Source organism: Oncorhynchus masou, chromosome 15 (genome assembly GCF_036934945.1).
Source record: "Oncorhynchus masou masou isolate Uvic2021 chromosome 15, UVic_Omas_1.1, whole genome shotgun sequence".
Lineage (NCBI taxonomy): Eukaryota > Metazoa > Chordata > Actinopteri > Salmoniformes > Salmonidae > Oncorhynchus > Oncorhynchus masou.
In genome coordinates, this window is record NC_088226.1 from 52,144,803 (window position 1) to 52,166,219 (window position 21,417).

General features: G+C 46.7%; 2 protein-coding genes across 7 annotated transcripts in view; one reads left to right on the forward strand and one right to left on the reverse strand.

Moving 5' to 3' along the window:
- LOC135556424 (breast cancer anti-estrogen resistance protein 3-like) overlaps window positions 1-6,274 on the forward strand; it is a 53,862-nt gene extending 47,588 nt beyond the window's left edge. For all 4 annotated transcript variants that reach the window (XM_064989624.1, XM_064989626.1, XM_064989625.1 and 1 more), the window contains 7 exons: window positions 231-331; window positions 1,681-2,444; window positions 3,525-3,640; window positions 3,755-3,926; window positions 4,435-4,546; window positions 4,631-4,837; window positions 5,078-6,274. In XM_064989624.1, coding sequence (XP_064845696.1) covers window positions 231-331; window positions 1,681-2,444; window positions 3,525-3,640; window positions 3,755-3,926; window positions 4,435-4,546; window positions 4,631-4,837; window positions 5,078-5,253 — 1,648 coding nt within the window. In that variant the 3' untranslated portion in view covers window positions 5,254-6,274. The remainder of the gene's footprint in view (window positions 1-230; window positions 332-1,680; window positions 2,445-3,524; window positions 3,641-3,754; window positions 3,927-4,434; window positions 4,547-4,630; window positions 4,838-5,077) is intronic.
- Window positions 6,275-6,632: 358 nt separating this feature from the next.
- Window positions 6,633-21,417, reverse strand: part of LOC135556425 (formin-binding protein 1-like) — a 79,227-nt gene continuing 64,442 nt past the window's right edge. Inside the window, exons 4-16 of one of the 3 annotated variants that reach the window (XM_064989630.1) lie at window positions 17,619-17,766; window positions 17,078-17,140; window positions 16,253-16,357; window positions 16,006-16,134; window positions 15,708-15,854; window positions 14,200-14,409; window positions 13,430-13,591; window positions 12,515-12,526; window positions 12,173-12,282; window positions 11,891-12,023; window positions 11,406-11,500; window positions 10,864-11,051; window positions 6,633-10,593 (exon numbers count right to left, since the gene is read on the reverse strand). In XM_064989630.1, the coding sequence (XP_064845702.1) occupies window positions 10,415-10,593; window positions 10,864-11,051; window positions 11,406-11,500; window positions 11,891-12,023; window positions 12,173-12,282; window positions 12,515-12,526; window positions 13,430-13,591; window positions 14,200-14,409; window positions 15,708-15,854; window positions 16,006-16,134; window positions 16,253-16,357; window positions 17,078-17,140; window positions 17,619-17,766 (1,681 nt within the window). In that variant the 3' untranslated portion in view covers window positions 6,633-10,414. The remainder of the gene's footprint in view (window positions 10,594-10,863; window positions 11,052-11,405; window positions 11,501-11,890; window positions 12,024-12,172; window positions 12,283-12,514; window positions 12,527-13,429; window positions 13,592-14,199; window positions 14,410-15,707; window positions 15,855-16,005; window positions 16,135-16,252; window positions 16,358-17,077; window positions 17,141-17,618; window positions 17,767-21,417) is intronic. The other 2 variants (XM_064989629.1, XM_064989628.1) reach the window with 2 other exon arrangements.

Consider the following 21,417-nt stretch of genomic DNA (forward strand, 5'->3'; position numbering starts at 1 on the left):
TGGAGAATACCAACCTCTGAGCACAATACCAAGGCAAACGAGGATAAAAAAATACCCCATCAAATTACACTGTACCATTTTACATAACAAACAGTGCACACAATGTATCAGGTTTCTCTAGGGGTTAGTGGTGTGGTGTGCCCAGTAGCCATGTCTCAGTTGGTAGCTAGAGGGATCAGTCCAACTGAACACTCCTTTTCTCCTTCTCTTCCTCACTCTCTGTCTATCAGGAACAAAGACAAGTGTGGAAGCCAGCCGGCGTGTCTGAACCACGTTCAGGAGAGACGACGGCCCCTCAAAAGCCACCAGTCAGAGAGCTTCCTCCCGCTAGGTATGTACCATCCCCTCTCTCTTACTCATTATGCTGCAGTCAGAGAGCTTCCTCCCGCTAGGTATGTACCATCCCCTCTCTCTTACTCATTATGCTGCAGTCAGAGAGCTTCCTCCCGCTAGGTATGTACCATCCCCTCTCTCTTACTCATTATGCTGCAGTCAGAGAGCTTCCTCCCGCTAGGTATGTACCATCCCCTCTCTCTTACTCATTATGCTGCAGTCAGAGAGCTTCCTCCCGCTAGGTATGTACCATCCCCTCTCTCTTACTCATTATGCTGCAGTCAGAGAGCTTCCTCCCGCTAGGTATGTACCATCCCCTCTCTCTTACTCATTATGCTGCAGTCAGAGAGCTTCCTCCCGCTAGGTATGTACCATCCCCTCTCTCTTACTCATTATGCTGCAGTCAGAGAGCTTCCTCCCGCTAGGTATGTACCATCCCCTCTCTCTTACTCATTATGCTGCAGTCAGAGAGCTTCCTCCCGCTAGGTATGTACCATCCCCTCTCTCTTACTCATTATGCTGCAGTCAGAGAGCTTCCTCCCGCTAGGTATGTACCATCCCCTCTCTCTTACTCATTATGCTGCAGTCAGAGAGCTTCCTCCCGCTAGGTATGTACCATCCCCTCTCTCTTACTCATTATGCTGCAGTCAGAGAGCTTCCTCCCGCTAGGTATGTACCATCCCCTCTCTCTTACTCATTATGCTGCAGTCAGAGAGCTTCCTCCCGCTAGGTATGTACCATCCCCTCTCTCTTACTCATTATGCTGCAGTCAGAGAGCTTCCTCCCGCTAGGTATGTACCATCCCCTCTCTCTTACTCATTATGCTGCAGTCAGAGAGCTTCCTCCCGCTAGGTATGTACCATCCCCTCTCTCTTACTCATTATGCTGCAGTCAGAGGATGTACAGCTCCGACGAGCCTGCAAAAGCCATGTTTCTGTGAACATGCACTCTTTGCACAGGGGTGGGAATATTTCAAAGGCAAATGTAAACATTTTCTTCTTCAAAACGTTGCTTTGTACACTTTCAACTCAGAAGTGGAAAGTGTGACATGAGCTGGAGATGAAGATAAATGTATTTCTGAAAGGATTACAGATAAAAGTTGAAATGGGAATCGATAGATGCGCTTGAAGTCTGAGTCTTGGGAATAAAAGAGACGAGAGATCAGAGAGATTCAAAAAGCTGCATTCCATTCTGTGACTGACAATGTAATTAAGCTTTCTATGCAGTCAGACTTCAAATAGACTGTAGGACTCCCAGTCAGTAGCTACAGAACACAGCATGGTGGTGTTGCTAGGCTGCAGTGTGCAGGTTTAAATAATGATGTTTACTCGCTCACCCTCTCCCCAGGCTCCAGGCCCCAGCCCCAGCTCATGGAGCACCAGCCAAGTCCCAAGTCTCCAGTATTCAGGACGGGTAGTGAGCCGGCACTCAGCCCCACCGTGCCAAGGAGGATGGACTTTGAGACCCAGGCTGGGGAGGCCATACGGGGCTCAGACAGCCAGCTCTGCCCCAAGCCACCCCCTAAGCCCAGCAAGGTGCCCTCCATCAGGATGCCCCACTCCCCACGTCTGCAGCCCCTGGCTGCCCCAGCCCCAGGTCCCCCTGTACCCCCACTGAAACCCAAGAAGCAGCATGTGATCCAGGCTCTCCAGCCTCCGCAGCCCCCCAGCCCAGAAGTGAATTACTGTGAATTCAGCCCCTGCAGCCCAGCAGAGTTGGACAGGCTCCAGGCCCCAGCCCCAGGGCCCCAACCCAACAACAACAGCTACGTAGAGAGGCTGAGGACGGAGGAGAGCCAGAGGAGCAGATTAGACCGCAGCTCCTACCACCACGCCATCGAAGCCCTGGAGAATGGCAACAAAGAGGAGGTGGAAGGAGGTGGAAAAGGAGGGATGGAAGAGATAGAGGAGACTGTGGAGGAGAAGGAGAGAAGCTTCCGGCGGCCGGTGTTGGAGACTGCGTCTGCGTTCCGGCCGGGGGAGTTTGAGTCGAGGCTGCTGCCTGCAGAGAACAAACCCCTCGAGATGAGTGTACTGAAGAGAGCCAAAGAGCTGCTGGTCCATAAAGACCATCACATCATCGCCAAACACATCCTCATGGCAGACTGCCAGGTACTGCATTGTACTGTCCCACTACACACCGTATCCACATTATGTTCACCACACCACTAGTCCTACCAGATGTCTGAACACTCTGGGCTGAATCCCAAACAGAGATCATAACTCAAATTTCAGTGTACATCATGAATTGATTATATACACTGAGAATTCTAACCATTAGGAACACCTTCCTAATATTGAGTTACACCACACCCCTTTTTGCCTCAATTCATCGGGGCCTGGACTCTACAAGGTGTCGAAAGCGTTCCACACGGATGCTGGCCCATGTTGACTCCAATGCTTCCCACAGTTGTGTCAAGTTGGCTGGATGTCCTTTGGGTGGTGGACAATTCTTGATACACATGGGAAAGTGTTGAGTGTGAAAACCCAGCAGTTTTGCAGTTCTTGACACAAACCGGTGCGCCTGGAACCTACCACCATACGATACCTCATTCAAAGGCACTTAAATATTTTGTCTTTCCTATTCACCTTCTGAATGGCACACATCCTCAATCCATGTTTCACTGGTCTCGAGGATTAAAAATCCTACTTTAACCTGTCTCATCTACACTGATTGAAGTGGATTTAAGTGACGTATAAATAAGGGATCATAGCTTTCATTTGGTTTCATGCAAAGAGCAGGTGTTCTTAATGTTTTGTGCACTCAGTGTAAATTTGCAGGACAGTGTGATGAGTTTGGATCAGGCCTCATTCAGCAACATCTAACTTAGGGGCTAAAAACATCCATTCATTTCCTCTCGTTGGTATTTGGCCTTTTACAGTCAGGTGTCTTATGTCTGTCTGGTACACCACATAAAGTGCAAAACCAAACCAGTGAATTTAACTTTAGTAAGACGCACCAAAAATGATCTGCAGCCAAATCCATGACTGGGTGTCGAGTCTGAGGGAAACATGTTCCCAGCGTTGTTAAAGACAGCTAGAGTACAGTTATGTAGATTTGAGGTGGCTTTGAGGTGTCTTGTTTAATTCAGTCAGAAGGAGCTAATGATCAACGATTTCCCCAAGCATGACCATACTAAAAACACTTCTAAAACCACATTAATGCAACAACAAAAATGGTGTACCTGACAGGTTGCTAGGGTACATGGCATCTCTGAGGAGGCGAAAGGTCAAATGGGTGTGTCCTCTGGTCTGGAGCTGGTGACCTTACCCCACGGCAGGCAGCTGCGGCAAGACTTGATGGAAAGGTAAACACACACCCCCAAATCCACCTGACACTCCTCCTCGGGTACTAGGGACTCCTCATGTAGACGCAAAAGGTTCAGGGGACTTATGACTGAACTTTCTGTCGTGTAACCCAGGCACCACACCATGGCCATCGGGGTTGCCGTGGACATCCTGGGCTGCACAGGAAGTCTGGAGGAGCGGAGCGCCACACTGAACCGTATCATCATGGTGGCTCTAGAACTGAAGGACTCCATGGGGGACCTGTACGCCTTCTCCTCCATCATGAAAGCACTGGACATGCCTCAGGTACCCCACTCAATAGAACTGGACACATAAGACACGGTCCACCACATGGTCTGAGTTGTCTTTAACCCTTCACCCTCGTGGGAGTTGAAATATGGAAAGCATATGCATAACCATGGTAGCAATTGAAAGGGAACAGGTTACAGTTCACCTGACAAGACTGAATCATAACATCACACTGTTGATTTTATGTGCATTTTACATTTACTGTACCTTTTCGCTGTATTTGTTGATCACGAAATCTGAAAATACTCTGGATAAATTCAGTAACATAAGAATATTCCTAGAAAATGTGCGGTAGGTGCAACAGACAAAAAATGACAAGAGGTTTGAGTGAGAGGTTTCACTGGCGTTACTGTACAGCCACTGCGTTCCAATTTAGGCATCTATCAGTGTCCAAATCTGCCCTTTTCAACATGTATACAGGTACGAGTGTAAAGAGCTGCAGGCGTAAGCGGAGATTCCTGGAGATAGTGTGGTGTTTGTTTCCTAACACTGTGCTTGACCACAGATCACACGGTTAGACCACACCTGGACCATGCTGAGGAGGAAGTACACTCAGACTGCCATCATATACGAGAAGTCTCTCAAGCCATTTTACAAGGGACTGTATGAAGGAACAGGTAAATGCACATCATTGGAGCCTTCAGTTGTATTTTTTTGTGTTAGTGGCTGCAGTCTCTGACCGTGTCCCTGTGTGTGTTTAGTGGACATGCCCCTGACTGGCACCACAGTGCCTCTACTGATGCCACTGCTGATGCTGATGGAGCGCCCGGCGGTGGCGTTCGAGGGCATGGAGCTATGGGAGAGCAACGACCAGGGCTGTGAAATCCTGCTACGCCACCTGGAGGAGGCTCGCAGCGTGGCACACAATGCTGACTCATACACCGCCAACACTGAACGAGTCCTGCAAGGTAAATGCACCCCAACGCCCACCGCTAGATACACGCCCACCGCTAGATACACGCCCACCGCTAGATACACATCTAACAGTTGTCCAAATGAATTGCTATGCAAATACTCTTGTCCAAAATGACCTGTATTCACATTTGCCCTTAGCGTTTTTCACACTATAACAAATGCCATTCTGCATGTCTCGGCAGGTATGATGAGTTACAAGGCCAATGATAATGTGTTCTTCTTTCTGGCTACAGATTTCCAGGCTGATGAGGATCTGTTGGAGATCTGTAAAACAGACTTCCAGCTGCGTCTGCTGTGGGGCAGCAGAGGGGCGGCTGTCAACCAGACGGAGAGATACGACAAGTTCACACTCATCCTGACTGCTCTGTCCAGGAAGCTAGAGCCAGCGGTCAAACACACAGAACTCTGAACAGGACAGTCAGGCTGGTTAAGAGAGAGGATGAGGAAGATTGTTACAGAGCGAGACCGCTGTCCTTTCCCAACCTGTCCACTGGAGTGAGTCAGATCCATCTGGAACTCATCCTTGGCAGGACACCGATCCGAGTGTGCTGATATGAAGGGAAGAATAATGTGTGGGGGGGGGTTGCCTGGTCCCAGATCTGTTTGTGCTCTTGCCCACTATTTGGGGTCGGCAGGTAGCCTAGTGGTTAGAGCGTTGGGCCAGGAACCAAAAGGTTGCTGGATCGAATCCCCGAGCTGACAAGGTAATAATCTGTCATTCTGCCCCTGAACAAGGCAGTTAAACCCATTGTTCCCCGGTAACTAAGAATTTGTTCTTAACTGTCTTGCCTAGTTAAATAAAGGTAATTTTTTAATAGATAAAAAAAATACTCCGTTGCCATTATTGTCAAGCCACTAGGTGTCAGGGAGTTGGCACAATAGCACAAACAGACTGTCACCCAGGTTAGGAGGGGGGCATTTACACCATATATGGTAGCCCTTTGACCCTGGTCCTTAGTCATCCTACTGTATGTTACAGACTGGAACACAGAGGGGACTCAAGAAGTGTTTCTGAAAGTGTTTGTCAGATGGAAATGTATGTATGAATGTGTCACTAAAGTAGTGATTGTTCACCCTTGTTATAACGGTACAACAATGACTTTGAAAGGAGAACATAGAATGACGAGACAGAAGTAGGAGGAAAACGATTGGTCGCTATACAATAGAGGCAGTTTAACCGTATATCTTCAATACTATATACTGTATGTACATTAACTAGATCTTCGACTGTGTTCCATGTTCCTCAGATGGTATGAGTTTATCTGGATAATCCTGAATGGTGAATTGTGTACATAATACATAATCATGTGAATGTTAGACTGTAATATATTTCCCTCTTAAATATTGACTTGTAAATAGAGTTGAGTATAATTGTAACATCTTTATATGAATTATTGTGTCAAGAAATGAATAAATAGATGAAGAAATTACATGCAGGTGGTGTCTGAGTAACAACAACCGTGGAACATTTCACAGTAAGTATTTTGATGCAACAAAATGGTCTGGATTCAAACCATATCACACAAGTATTGTGGAAGATCAGAGTTCTTGCTCGATTGCAATTTAAAAGGTAGAGACTGTATCGACAGGAAACACTGCAATGTCGTCTCAGTTGGAAATGACCTTTATATTTGAACATGAATCTTATGTGATACAGATTGAATCCAGCCCTGTGTAAATGAAGAGGGAATAAGCAGAAAAATCTAGAATAGTCCAACCAGGATTTTTGGAAAACCAGGGAATTTTACAACTCTAATGAAGGCTTCAATAAGATGCTAAATGTTCTTTGGTATGTTCATGTTTGTTTTATTAGAACAATGAGAAAAAACAGATTTTTTTTTACCCCCACAAAGTGTCTTGACAACATGAAAAAGTAAAGAGATGTGCACAACAACATGAAGAAATAGAAGTACTGCCGTTGATTATTATAATGTGTTAAAATAAGAGTCAGTGAGATTATCATATCTACTTTTTGCAATTAAATGAATTTGCTACCATGCCAACTCAGCTAGGTTGGTAGATAACACAATTTGCTCCTTGCCGTGATATCTTAAAGCATATTGTTAGGTTTTTTTGCATAATAATCAGAATTACAGCATAATGGATATGATTTAGCTCACAGTTTTAATCCAAAGTGAAAATCACATTTTTAATCGCATAACTTTTGCTTAAGGTTGCTAGTGAAAAACCTACAGCATTATCTATCGTCATACTTTGCCACCACTGAAGGCCACTTGCACCAAGGTGCCAAGAATACGGTCAGCACTGTTTTAGGCCATTAGAGACAAGCGTGTCAAAATCCTACTAATGAAGGATAGCCAGACACACACACACTGCTGAAATTAATGGGTTAAGGTGCTTCATATTCAAATCAACTACTTACACCATGACAGCTTCTCCTGATTTAGAGATCTACAATGCCATGTTCTAGATATTGGATGATATTGTAGGGTCAATACATATTTGCAGTAAGCTCCAGAAATGTTGAGTCAAGCATGCACCTTCATGCTCTGAAAGCCATTCAAGGGAATTTCACTGAAACGAAAGAAAGGATTCCAACCCCCACTTTCTGATAACACACCTATTAACCAGTTCAACAAGAGAGGAGTGATGATTCAAATGAGAGCATTCATGCAGGCAATGGAATTGACATGATAAACTAAAAATCACAGCATTTATATAACATGCACTGTTCCATTTGATCTGCATGAGCTTTGTTAGTGCACATTAATCAACGAAGCAGATCGGTCTTAATCAAGACATCCAATGGAAGTACGAACATGGGGTTCTTTAGGAAGTTCAGAGGTACAGTTCAAGTAAGATGAGCATATCATGATAACAATGTCACTTTCACAGCTTTAAGTATTTATTAAGAACTAAAGCACTGCTCGTATAAGCATTTCAAAGTGGGACCATCAAATTTACCGCAGAAAAAGTTGATTTTAATAGCGAATATTATACCCTACCATGGATAAAACGCTGTGTCAGTCTCATAAAAGCTACTTAACTTCTTTGATTAAAGTCCAATCACTCACCATGTCAATTATGCTCATATGCAAATTCAATTCACTTTCAAATTCATTCAAATCAAGAGGGTTAGTATCAAAAGCATTTACATGGCTAGCTACATTAAATGCCTTTATTTTGTGGTAGTTCTGAACACTACACCTCCTATAATAACATAGTGGTCACCTTACATTTGTACAAAAGGTAGCATACAGAGTCCATTTCATTCATTCATTTATTCATTGATATTCGATTCAAATGCTATAGGGCAAAAGTGCATCAGTGAAGACCATGTCCCTATTCAGAAGGATGTTCTGACAACAATGCATGGTTACTTTGAGCTAACGGCACGATTCTAAGAAGTGAGTCATTCATCTGATTAAAATCCCTATAAAAAGTCACAATAAAAACACATTCAGCATGAAATAAAAGAGATGTTAATACATACAATTTAGTAACTAAAACTACGTATATGCATACACACATTAGTACGCATAATCACATTCACAATTATAATATGCGCTTGAAACAGGAACGGTATGGGAATGCAACACCCTTTCACGTGGAGACCGCACGCAGCAAAGCCCCAGGATGCTCCTGTGAGACCGAGGAGAAGAGACGCGGCAGGAGTCTGGGTGGGGCCCAGAGGAGCACCACAGCAAGCCACCGTAGACTGTCGGTTGGAGCCCTTGTGTGCGGCAGAGAGTGATGGAAGAGCAATCAGCAGGTCCATCCCCACTCCCAGAGTTAGTATTAAGGCAGAGACTGCAAGGAGATTTGGAGTATTGTTGTTGAATTGCGGGTGGATGCTCCGTCATTTGTCTCAGCTCAGCCTCCAGGTTTCCTAGCCTGAGCTGCTATGTGATGACTGACTGGTGAGGGAGGAGGGCCCTCTGCTGGCATGCTGCCTTTCTCCAGTCTGCGGTGCTAGTGCAGGGTTGAGGAGGAGGGGATGAAGTGGTAGTGTAAGGGCAGGCATGCTGTTTCTAGAGAAGTACTGCTCCTACGCTGATCTGAGTGGCCGTGCCACATGAGATCCTGAACAACAGCACGACAGAGGTGTCGCTCAACACACACACAGCATGATGGGAATGTTTCGATTAACACAGAAAGAAAAGAAACGAAGAGACAAAAGAAACCAAAATCATGGATGAATGAAGGAGACAGACAGGAAGATTAGAAGTGAACCAACGGGCGGAGGGGGCAACCACAGAGTTACATACAAGACGCTGCATTCCTTCCCGTATGACGTAATGACAGTTCATATTACAGACATGCTGAAGCACGTTAAGGTAAGGTGACTGCAGGCGAGTAGCACAGTCAGGCAGACATTCCCAACAACGGAATGAGAATGTAACAATGCAACAACAAGGCAGGCTGTTAGTGCTGGATGTTGCCTGAAGAGCAGAAATACAACATTAAGAGATGCGTAATAGTGGAGTAGTAGTGTATTCATTGCTTATCTCTCATTATAAAATATGTTGTGAGTCGCTAACTATAAGCCCCCTCCCTGGTCCCTGATCTTGCTGGTGTGCTGCAGTGGATTGGTTACTCTGTGTTGTGTATAGACAGTTTAGAAGAACACTCCCCTCCTATAGAGGCATAGCTACCACATCAAGAATCTCCACTGCTATGGAATGATGTTAATGGCCATGGATGTGTGCATGCAAACATGTGACCTGCCAACCCCCTCCCCTCCCAAGTCAAGCCCTGTCTGCCACTAGCACCACCAGACTCAGCATGTACCCTCCACCAAAGACCTCGCCCCCACTGCTCCACTCAGGAACCTGCAGTCCAACAGGAGAGAGAGAGAGAGAGAAAGGAGAGGAGTTACTGTACCGACCCCCACCCCTAGGACAGAGACAGATAGCGAACAGTAAGTAGTACACACTGAAGAACCACGCCCCTGGGTGTAATATAGCCCTGGCCACCAGAGCGCAGCATTGTTGTGACACACACACATACAAATCAAAGGAAGAGAGAAGAAGTGTACAATTATCTTAAAGGGTGGTATGGTGGTGGGAAATATGAGTCATATAGGCACAATCTAGGCCACTCCTTACCGGGACGTATTACTGCATTCCTGTCTTAATAGGTGGAGCAGAGTACTTAACATACCAAGCTCACAACAGCTGAGTGATAACATATAGACAATACAATGGGTCAAATCTGTATAAGTCACTTTTCCTATTTTCCAAATCACTTTGATCCAAAGTAGAAAGATCTTAAAACCAGAAGAGCATTTTATCATCTACCTCAAAAAATACAAAAAAAAGATACATGAACTAAAAACAACAAATCACTTTTGAAATATTAAATAAAATAATCAGGCCTAAGGGGAGATGAGTCCCCTTGCCATAGAGCATGGCTATGGATATGTTGTCCGACAGACACACATGGCTTAATTCATTGATACTGAGCTCCTAGAGGGTCACGACAATAGCAGGACTGTAGAGTGTTTGTTTGTCCGTGAGCTCACACAGTGAACAAAGAGGACTTGCTGTTTGGACCAGCAATCCCCAGAGGAAGAGGCTTTATAATATGAGTCCATGCAGGTGGTCAGATCAGATGTAGGTGACTGCACCTTTGCTGTTCTTCTCCATGGCGATCTCCACGTAGGACGTGGGCACATAGCCCTCCTCTCCGCTCTGCTTCCTGGCTCGCGTCCAGCCGTCGCCCTTGTCCTCCTCGATGATGTACAGCACGTCGTCCTCCTTCATCAACAGTGTTCCCTCATTCTGACCTGGGGGTCAACAGCACAACACAGACCAGAGACATTCTGTTAGCGCACAGAGAAAGAACCACAACACAGACCAGAGACATTCTGTTAGCGCACAAATAAACACCTTACAGGAATACCACATCACATCATTAACATGCCATATTCACATTCATGCAAATGCTAAAAACTGCTCCAGTGTTTGAGTCAATATCGCGAGTTGAAATGCCCAACCCACCACACAGTAAGACAGTGAAATGCATAAAGCGCACCACTGGCTCGGCTGTACTATACCATCAAAGGAGTAGAGCGCTTTGCAGTGGCCAAGGACTGGGAGGGGGTCGTCGTTGTCAAATTCATCATCAAACTCGTCTGGCTGGTGGGCCTGTCGGGGGTCTGGCTGGTGGGCCTGTCGGGGGTCTGGCTGGTGAGGGGGGCTGCGGTGTTCCTGGCTAGGGTCATCTGTGTAACTGCCCTCAGGGCTGGGGTGGGGAGAAGAGATGGATGAGAGAGTCAGTGCCATCTCAGCCACTCAAGCTGTAGGATTCTGCTCCAGACAGACTGTGACCGAGCGTTCCGAGTCATTTTCCTTTAGAAAAACTATTACAACTCCACCCATGTTAAGCTTTCAAAGACACAATGAACAAGGTGTGTCATTCTATTTATATACAGACATCTGGTAAACCTGTAAGATTGGATTTGTTCAATTTACGCTATGGCCCAGGGGAACATGTTACTTTCCCTACAATAACTCTACTATGTTACTACTATTAATACTTCTTCTAGTCTACAATCTATTACTACCACATAAACAACATGTTTCTGTGCCCTCTGACCTCTCTCTGCCATGAGGTGTGTGATGGTTGACGTCGGCACTGGGTCTTCGATCTCCTCTGGTGCTCACCTTCCCCTCCACCTCTGACAGCCAGCTCTGTGTGTGTGTGGGAGACAGAGACAAAGAGAGAGACAAAGAGAGCGAGAGAAAAGGACATTAAAGAGGTAGACAGTCATAACATTCATATTGCTGTTAATACCCCCATGATGGATACACTCATTCCTATCCTGGATATGCCATTGTTCAACCAGTCTTTCAATATAGTGTGGTGGATGTAACCCTCGGACTCTCAAAGAACTCCTATCCTGTTCTACTCAGTGTTCTGTTGACAAAGGGAAGCCGTGCATATAGTCATCCCCTAGAGGGGGCTAACTCGGCACAGGAAACCGTCGCCCAGTCACTATTTCTCCAGATGTACTGTGATGCCTTTCTTCCGCTCTCCTTCACCCATTCCTTCCTTCAGGGCTCTTGGCTGGGGAGGCTTACCTCATTCTTGTGGATCTCAGAGCGTAGTTTCTCCATGTTGCACATGGTCTCAGAGATCTTGGGCTGGAGGCTCTGTGGGTCGCCCATCTGAGGGTTCTTCTCATACACATCCTTCATCTTGTTCAGTGCATCTCTTCACAAACATACACGCAGTCACAATGTGAATACATAGTAACAAAGAATTTAACAAATGACACTGACATGCCAATGAAATACTAATGAAATGTGGACAGTATAAGAGAGACACAGATCAGTGTTAAAGTAAGTCTTCCCATGGCCTACCTTTGGTCCACCTCTTTCTGTAGTTCTTTGCTGAGCTCGTCGATCCGAGCCTGCAGCCTCTTGCGTCTCTGTTCGGGAGGCAGATGGCTGAAGTCCTCCAGTGACGGAGCCTGAAATCGCATCAGGACACTATCCAGTTACAATGACACAGTCACTCGTGGTCTCTAGAGACCTTCTCACAGCAAGAACCAAGAGAACTATACTAGTAGAGACCAGAGAACGAATAGGTTGGAGAGCTTCACTCTAGAACGGCTCGTGACACTAGACCTGTGCTATAGAACTCCACAAGGTGAGACACGTACAGCTAACTACGGCAGACCGGACCTCACATCACTGACTCACCTTCACTGACCACTGGGCAGGTTTGGGTTACAATAGAAGAAAAAGCAAAAGATGGAACGGTTATCAAAACGTACGTGGCTCATGTAGGTTGTCACGGTAACTACGAGCACAGCATCACAAGGGTGTGACTATGGAAGGAGAGTCAAGAGGTTGTCGGGGGTTACCCACAGCTGTCAAGAACAAAGATGGACAGAATCTGATGAGCCCTATTAGTGTGTCAATCTGGGTGAAGTTATACTTATGTAATCGGTTATTATATTTCAATAATTGAACTTATTGATGCTTGACGCTACATAGAATGTGGCATATCATGTATTGGAAAGGCTATCCTCTAAGGAGAATACACTGTTCTCAAGATACCCTTTTAATTCCACTAAAAACAAGTTGACATCTTAAAAGCCCTCTTTAGATGATGCGATGCCATTTGAAGCAGGAAGGAGGTTGTTTCCAGGAAGTCTGTCTCCATACTGCAGACAACCATGAGTCACCTCATACATTAAGGAAATCAAACTAGGCCCTTCAGCCAGAAACCAAATGGGACACACAGGGGTGACACACACTCAATGGTCTGGCACAATAATACCACTGCGTGACATTCATTAGACTGTTTAGCCGTCATACAGTATATTGGCTAGCTCATGATGAGGTCCAGTTGACCTTCATGTCATTTCGACATACCACTGTAACCTATCCAAATACCACCTACAGCTACAGTATCACTTCCTACACGTCACACAACATGCTCTACAAATGGCACTCCTGTGAATTCAACACCCCCCCCCCCCTGTTCCTAACTAGAGAATAACTAACTGGATCAAAACCAGAGACAGAAGAGAGGGAGGTGAGAAGGGAGAGAGAGAAAAAGAGACTTAAATCACTGCAAACCCAAACACACTGACATGCTCTTCATCTTACCCCTCGTTTAAGACCCCTGAAAGAGGCTATCCTGGGTTTGACCGTTCTCAGTTCAGACAGACAGAAAGCTATGGGGTCACTAGCAAATTTAGGAGCCTGACAGTGGCTGGAGGTAGCCAGGTCAGGGCGGTGGGGAGCAGGGGGAGGAGAGGAGGGGGGAGACTGGGACGACAAAAAAAGAGGTGATCAACCTGAAAACTTTTAGAACAAGTAACATAATTGTAACGATGGAACATAAAGTCATGGTGTTGTGAGACAGAGGTAAAACAAATAAAAGTGTGGTTATCCAACTTATTGTCCCACAAAACAAATCTCAACAGGAGAAACACCAGTTAAGGAAGATCATGCAATATGAAATCTGAGAGACCTTCGGGTGAGAAACCAGAATGGACATAAGACCAGAGCAGGCAAATCAAAGTCAATATGAGCACCAACACCCCTTGTATTAGACAAGTCATTTGAAAATGGTTAGCTACTCTCACACAAACCTACAAAACGTTATAGATTAACAGACGGCATTGCCTTTGGTAGGTCAAAGTGTAGTGATTTATGTAATGAGATAGAAAATGCTAGATTCAGGTGACTGTTATAAAAAGACAGCTACCGTAACAAGGTATAAACCTACCAGTGGACTCTGTTACAAGAAAAAAAACAGACAAAAATCAGTGAGTGGACGGACATACGGACATACATACATACATACATGCAAGTTGTTCACTATTTAAACAGCAAGCAAAGGTCTTGATAGCAGGTGATGATGAATCTCTCACCTTGGGCTTTTTCCCAAAGAGCCACAGTTTGTTCTTGGCCGCCTTGCTAATCGAGTGTTTGGGGTCTGGCTTGACCACCCCCTCGTTCTTGGGGGTGCTGATGGTGTTGTCTGAGCCCGTCCGGGAAAGGTTCTGACTGTAGTCCTCAAATGGGAAGTCCCCTGGAGGCTCAAAGCCTGACTTAAATGACTCCACTACAATCGCTGAGTCCTGACAGAGAGACAGAAAAAAGACAGTGTGAGACTAAGATCTGGTGAAGAACAAACATTACAGACTGACATTTCTTTAAAATGATGTTTTCTGAGACACCGTGACCTGAGTGCAGAGTACAGCTCAGCCCCTGGTGGAAACCACTGTGCAGCATGCGCAGAACAATCAAAGGAAAACATGGCCCACTGAGTGGGAGCAGCTCTGCTCAGCTGGCTGGATGTAGAACCAGCCAGGCTGTATGTAGGCCCGTGGGTGGGAAGGAGAGAGGAGGCTCTGTCTGCCGGGGCCAGCCAGCAACACAAACACTGGAGGAGACAGAGGCTGGAGACTAGGCAGAGGCTGACTGATACACCACAGCTAGCATGCTAGCAGATGTCCATAGACTTCTAGTTATTGCGCTAGTTGGCATTGGCTCGTGAAACTACCTCTAACCTCCTTTATACTGGACACAGAGACATAAAAACGGTATCTACGAGTTCATCTGACTCTTGGGAAGTAGACAAAGGGCCTCATTGGAAAAATCCCAAAGTATCCATATAACACTAGAACCGCATGGCCTTTCAGCATCCGCTAGAGAATGTTGCCGGGTGTTCCTATAGCATACGCATCAGATGCATATGCGCAAACACAAGCTTCAAAGTTTGATAAACAGTGCATAAACACCTGAGTGGCACAGCAGTCTAAAACGGCAGAGGCTTCCCTACAGACCCTGGTTCAATTCCAGGCTGTATCATTCAGTTAGGCCAAATTGAAATTCAATTGTGAAGTAAAGTGCACAATTATCGCCCATTCATCCATGTCATTCATTCAGTGAGGAGACACACACATTAGCGCCTGGCTGGGTACCAACGTCGTACAGCACAAGTTGGTGAAAATGTTCAATACTTTTAAAACATTTGTGAGTTCAAACTTCTGAAAAATTAGCAATGCAAAAATAGAAACATTTAAGGAAAAGTCAAGGAAAGAGCAAGAAGTTGCATTTTGTTTTGGCAGATTTTGTATTTATTTACAAAATCAAAGCATCAGTGGCCATTGACCTATGGCGGTTCCAGTGTTTAGAGAGGCATTGCCTCACCGCTGGCTTGGCTGGTGGGTGGATGACTAACTACTGATGCTGCTCCACCCATGCCATGAGCTGCCTCCGCTCCGTGCTAGAGTCACCATGCTAAAGCAAAGTCTTGTGTACACCCTGCTTCAAACTATAGAGCACCGTCACATATGCTCATGCTATAAGGGAATCATGCTACTGTGTAGGCCACCACAGCATCATAACATAGGGCACCATGCTCCAGACCCACCTTGCGTTGGTCCACAGCCTTGGCAGCAGTCACCATGCCCTCCAGACACTTGGAGATGATGGGGACGACTCTGCGCTCCACTTCAGCAAAGCTCCGGTACGTCTCTCCCAGCTTCACTGTCCGCCTCTCGTCCATGTCCTGCAGGTTCTGGAGAGGTCAGGAACACACAGACACACCCCGTGACCTCTGACCTTTTGGTGTCCTGTGAGCCAATCACAGCTCAGATTTCCATCTCTCTGGCTAATGCGGGATGAGACAGAAGTTGGAGCCTGGAGGACAATGGCTGGCCGTGGCTTACCTTGAATATCTGTGGAATGGCCACATTGAAATGTTTCCACTGTTCCCCGTTAAAGTTCTGCAGCTGAGCGGCATACTCGTTCTTACTCTCGTCTGCTGAGTGTGTGCGCAGGTACAACTGGGACTTTGCCTGCAGTGGACAAGATGGAAAATTCAGGACCACTCAATACACACAGCAAATGACAACCTCCGATGTGTATGGGTGTAGGTAGTTTACATGTCAAGGCTCAAGCCAGGTCAGGACTTACCTTTTCTACCTCTGACTTGGTGGCGTTGATGTCGTTGTCTAACCTGTCGTAGCTGATCTGTGATTTCTCTGCCTCCTTACACTCCCGCTCAAACTTCTTCTTGCTCTAAGAAAGTCAAATAGGAGACAGATTATTAGTCAAGACATATTGACCTCTTCTCTAAACCAGGAGTCAATCCTGCCTTGTAATGAATGCAAGTCTCTACCATTTCTACAGGACATAGATAGGAGAGCAAAACAGAGCAGAAACACTTTATTGTGGTTAAACAGGCAGCAGAGCAAACGAAAAACCTCTAAATAAATGTATGCTTTCCTCCTGCTAGAAAATCTGCTGCATTACGTGACAACAAAGAGGAATACCTAAGGCATTACAACACTGATATTCGCAATGTGAGATTCAACTGTTGCTGGCTGCAATCACACAAGCCCTAAAAGCAGCAAAAATAATTCAGCCTTTGACAATGTGACACACAGGCAAACTGGAAAGGCATGAAATGCAGGAATACTTCTCTCATCAGTGTGTGTATGTTTGTGCCGATGTGTTCTTTTATGTATGCATCTTCCGGTGTGTGTGTATGCACTCCTTTAAGTGTGTGTGTGTGCGCAGAGGTAAGTGGAGATCCTCTTGGCCCTCTCTCACAGGCGGCCCAGCAGGACTGGGCGTCTGGCTGTCGGCAGAGGGGAGCAGGTCCCTGCTGGAGGTCCACGTGTCACACAGGCCTCCTTCCCTGCGTGGGGCCTTCCCTGTCCTCTCTGTGCCCTGTGCCACGTGGCCCTCCCTCCCTCCATCCATCCATCTCTTCCCTGCCTCCTCTCACACACTCACATTGTCCATATGTTTCCAACACTGGTCCAGATACTGCTGGGCCTTCCTGCCCTCCTGAAGGTGCTGTGGAATCAAAACACACAACTCAACACACAGATGTACCATCTTAATTTTACTAGTTTCTCACAGAGGGAAAATAATCCTGCAGCAACAGGAAATGTTAATTATTATGTGGATTCTAATTAAATGGACATTTTTGTGTAGGGTTTGATACATTTAGCTAGGATAAATCAAGGTTGACATTTTAAAGTGGAAATAAACTTTAGAAGCCTTTTTAATGAATACAATACAATGTGCATGTGATGGAACAGAGTAAATAGACATTTTAACGTCAGATTTAGCCGGTGGTGACTTGTGGAATAGACACCGGCTGGAATGCGGTTTTATCCAATCAGCATTCAGGATTAGACCCACCCGTTAAATAAATTAAGATAGATACTCCTGTTCATACAGGTGCACTACTATACACAACATAACAACACTAATGAAGCCTGCAATACGTACATCCAGGGATTAGTGTCCTACTGGTAAAGCCACTCACGTGTTTCCTCTCTGACTTGAGGTCCTGTGAATACCTCATCAGCTCTCCGTACACATTGTGTCCCATCTCCTCAGCCACTACCTCCCTCTGCCCCGCGTAGTCATTCAGCTCATTCAGGATGGAGTAGAAGGACATGCACGACGAGAACCTGAACACACAGGACAGGTTACTCAGCACAACAAACAAGGATATTAGCAAGTCAACTTTTAGAAATGAATTTGTGAGGATAGAGAGAAAGACGGATCAGATGGCAGTGGTTATGGACAAATCTAGAATATGGTTGGACCTCGGCTCTGATTAAAAAGAGAGACCGGCTCCCCCTCTGTATCACACAGAGAGTATGAGACTATTTCTGACTACTTTTACTTCACAACATTCCTTAAAAGATTGTAGGGAGAAAAAAGTACATTTTCCCTGACACCCAAAAGTACTCGTTACATTTTGAATGCATAGCAGGACTGGAAAATTGACAAATTCACACACTTATCAAGAGAACATCCCTGGTTCATCCCTACTTCCTCTGATCTAGCGGACTCACTACACAAACATGATTCGTGTGTAAATTACATCTGAATGTTGTAGAGTGCCCACTGGCTATGCGTAAATAAAATTTAAAACAAGAAAATGGTGACATCTAGTTTGCTTAATATAAGGAATTGGAAATGCTTTATACTTTTACATTCTATATTTTAGCAATAATAATAATAATTATAATAATAATAATACTTTTGACATACTTTTACTCAAGTAGAATTTTACTGGGTGACTTTTACTTAGTCATTTTCCATTAGGGTATTTTCCATTTACTCAAGTATTAAAATTGTGTACTTTTTCCAACACTACACACACGCATCCACTGAGGAAGGACAAAGAAAGGAGGGATAGGGACATAAACTCAGCAAAAAAAGAAAACGTCCTCACTGTCAACTGTGTTTATTTTCAGCAAACTTAACATGTGTAAATAGTTGAATGAACATAAGATTCAACAACTGAGACATAAACTGAACAAGTTCCACACACATGTGACTAAAAGAAATTGAATAATGTGTCCATGAACAAAGGGGGGGATAAAAATCAAATGTAAGCCAGTATCTGGTGTGGCCACCAGCTGCATTAAATACTGCAGTGCATCTCCTCCACGTGGACTGCACCATTTTAGCCAGTTCTTGCTGTGAGATGTTACCCCACTCTTCCACCAAGGCACATGCAAGTTCCCGGACATTTCTGGAGGGAATGGCCCTAGCCCTCACCCTCCGATCCAACAGGTCCCAGAGGTGCTCAATGGTATTGAGATCTGGGCTCTTCGCTGGCCATGGCAGAACACTGACATTCCTGCAGGATATCACGCACAGAGTGACCAGTATGGCTGTTGGCATTGTCATGCTCGAGGGTCATGTCAGGATGAGCCTGCCGGAAGGGTAACCACATGAGGGAGGAGGAAGTCTTCCCTGTAACGCACAGCGTTGAGATTGCCTGCAATGACAACAAGCTCAGTGAGATGATGCTATGACACACTGCCCCAGACCATGACGGACCCCCCACCTCCAAATCGATCCCGCTCCAGAGTACATGCCTCTGTGTAACGCTCATTCCTTTGACGATAAATACGAATCTGACCATCCCCCCGTGACGGTGGGTTTGTGCCCATGGGAAACGTTGTTACCGATGATGTAAGGCAGCTCCTCACCAGACAATAGATCTACAAGACCTCAGTCCAGCCTCTCTTAGCCTATTGCGGACAGTCTGAGCACTGATGGAGGGATTGTGCATTCCTGGTGTAATTCAGGCAGTTGTTGTTGCCATCCTGTACCTGTCCCGCAGGTGTGATGTTGGATGTACCGATCCTGTGCAGGTGTTGTTACACATGGTCTGCCACTGCGAGGACGATCAGCTGTCCGTCCTCTCTCCCTGTAGCGCTGTCTTAGGCGACTCACAATTTATTGCCCTGGCCACATCTGCAGTCCTCATGCCTCCTAGCAGCATGCCTAAGGCACATTCACGCAGATGAGCAGGGACCATGGGCATCTTCCTTTTGGTGTTTTTAGAGTCAGTAGAAAGGACTGTTTAGTGTCCTAAGTTTTCATAACTGTGACCTTAATTGCCTACTGTCTGTAAGCTGTTAGTGTCTTATCTCGACCGTTCCACAAGTGGATGTTCGTTAATTGTTTATGGTTCATTGAACAAGCATGGGAAACAGTGTTAAAACCCTTTACAATGAAGATCTGTGAAGTTATTTGGATTTTTACAATTTATCTTTGAAATACATGGTCCTGAAAAAGGGACGTTTATGTTATGCATCCTTTAGAGGGCCTCCTTCACTCCCTCCCTAGTCCTCTCCCTGTCCTGTTACAGCACCAGTGTTAGCACACAGGGCCAAATTATGTAGGGATAATTTAATTAATTAGGGGAAGAGTTTCAGAGAATTCAGAGGGTGTTGTCCCAAATATCAGTGCTGTGAGGCTGAGGCTAAAGGGAGCCATCTCTCCCTCCCTCAGGTCTCCCTCTTCCTCCTTCCCTCCCTCACTTTCCCTCACTCTCCCTCCTTCCCTCCCTCCTTCCCTCCCTCTCCCTCCTTCCCTCCCTCTCCCCTCCATCCCTCAGTCTCCCTCCTTCCCTCACTCCCCTCCATCCCTCAGTCTCTCCCTCACTCAGTCTCTCCCTCACTCAGTCTCTCCCTCACTCAGTCTCTCCCTCCCTCCCCCTCCTTCCCTCAGTCTCTCCCTCCCTCCCTCACCCTCCTTCCCTCAGTCTCTCCCCCTCCCTCTCTCCATTCCCTCCCTCACTCTCCCTCCCTCACTCTCCCTCCCTCAGTCTCTCCCTCTCCCTCCTTCTCTCCCTCCCTCCCCCTCCCTCCCTCCCTCCCCCTCCCTCACTCTCCCTCCCTCACTCTCCCTCCTTCCTTCCTTCCCTCCCTCCCTCACCTCCCTCCCTCCCTCCCTCCCTCACCCTCCTTCCTTCCTCACTCTCCCTCCCTCCCTCACTCTCCCTCCTTCCTTCCTTCCATCCCTCCCTCACTCTCCCTCCTTCCCTCACTCCCTCCCTCACCCTCCTTCCTTCCCTCCCTCCCTCACTCTCCCTCCTTCCCTCAGTCTCTCCCTCCCTCCCTCACCCTCCTTCCCTCAGTCTCTCCCTCCCTCTCTCCATTCCCTCCCTCCCTCCCTCTCCCTCCCTCCCCCCTCCCTCCCTCCTTCCTTCCTTCCTTCCTCACTCTCCCTCCCACACTCTCCCTCCTTCCCTCACTCCTTCCTTCCTTCCCTCACTCTCCCTCCTTCTCTCCCTCCTTCTCTCCCTCACTCCCTCACCCTCCTTCCTTCCCTCCCTCCCTCTCCCTCCCTCCTTCCTTCCTTCCTCACTCTCCCTCCCTCCCTCCCTCACTCTCCCTCCTTCCCTCACTCCCTCCCTCACCCTCCTTCCTTCCCTCCTTCCCTCCCTCCCTCACCCTCCTTCCCTCCCTCACTCTCCCTCCTTCCCTCACTCTCACTCCCTCCCTCCCTCACTCCCCCTCCTTCCCTCACTCACTCTCCCTCCTTCCTTCCCTCCCTCCCTCCCTCTCCCTCCTTCCTCACTCTCCCTCCCTCCCTCTCCCTCCCTCCTTCCCTCCCTCCCTCACTCTCCCTCCTTCCCTCCCCCTCCCTCACTCTCCCTCCTTCCCTCCCCCTCCCTCCCTCACTCTCACTCCTTCCCCGTCTCTCCCTCCCTCCTTCCCTCCCTCCCTCACTCTCCCTCCTTCCCTCAGTCTCTCCCTCCTTCCTTCCCTCCCTCCCTCACTCTCCCTCCTTCCCTCCCTCCCTCCCTCACT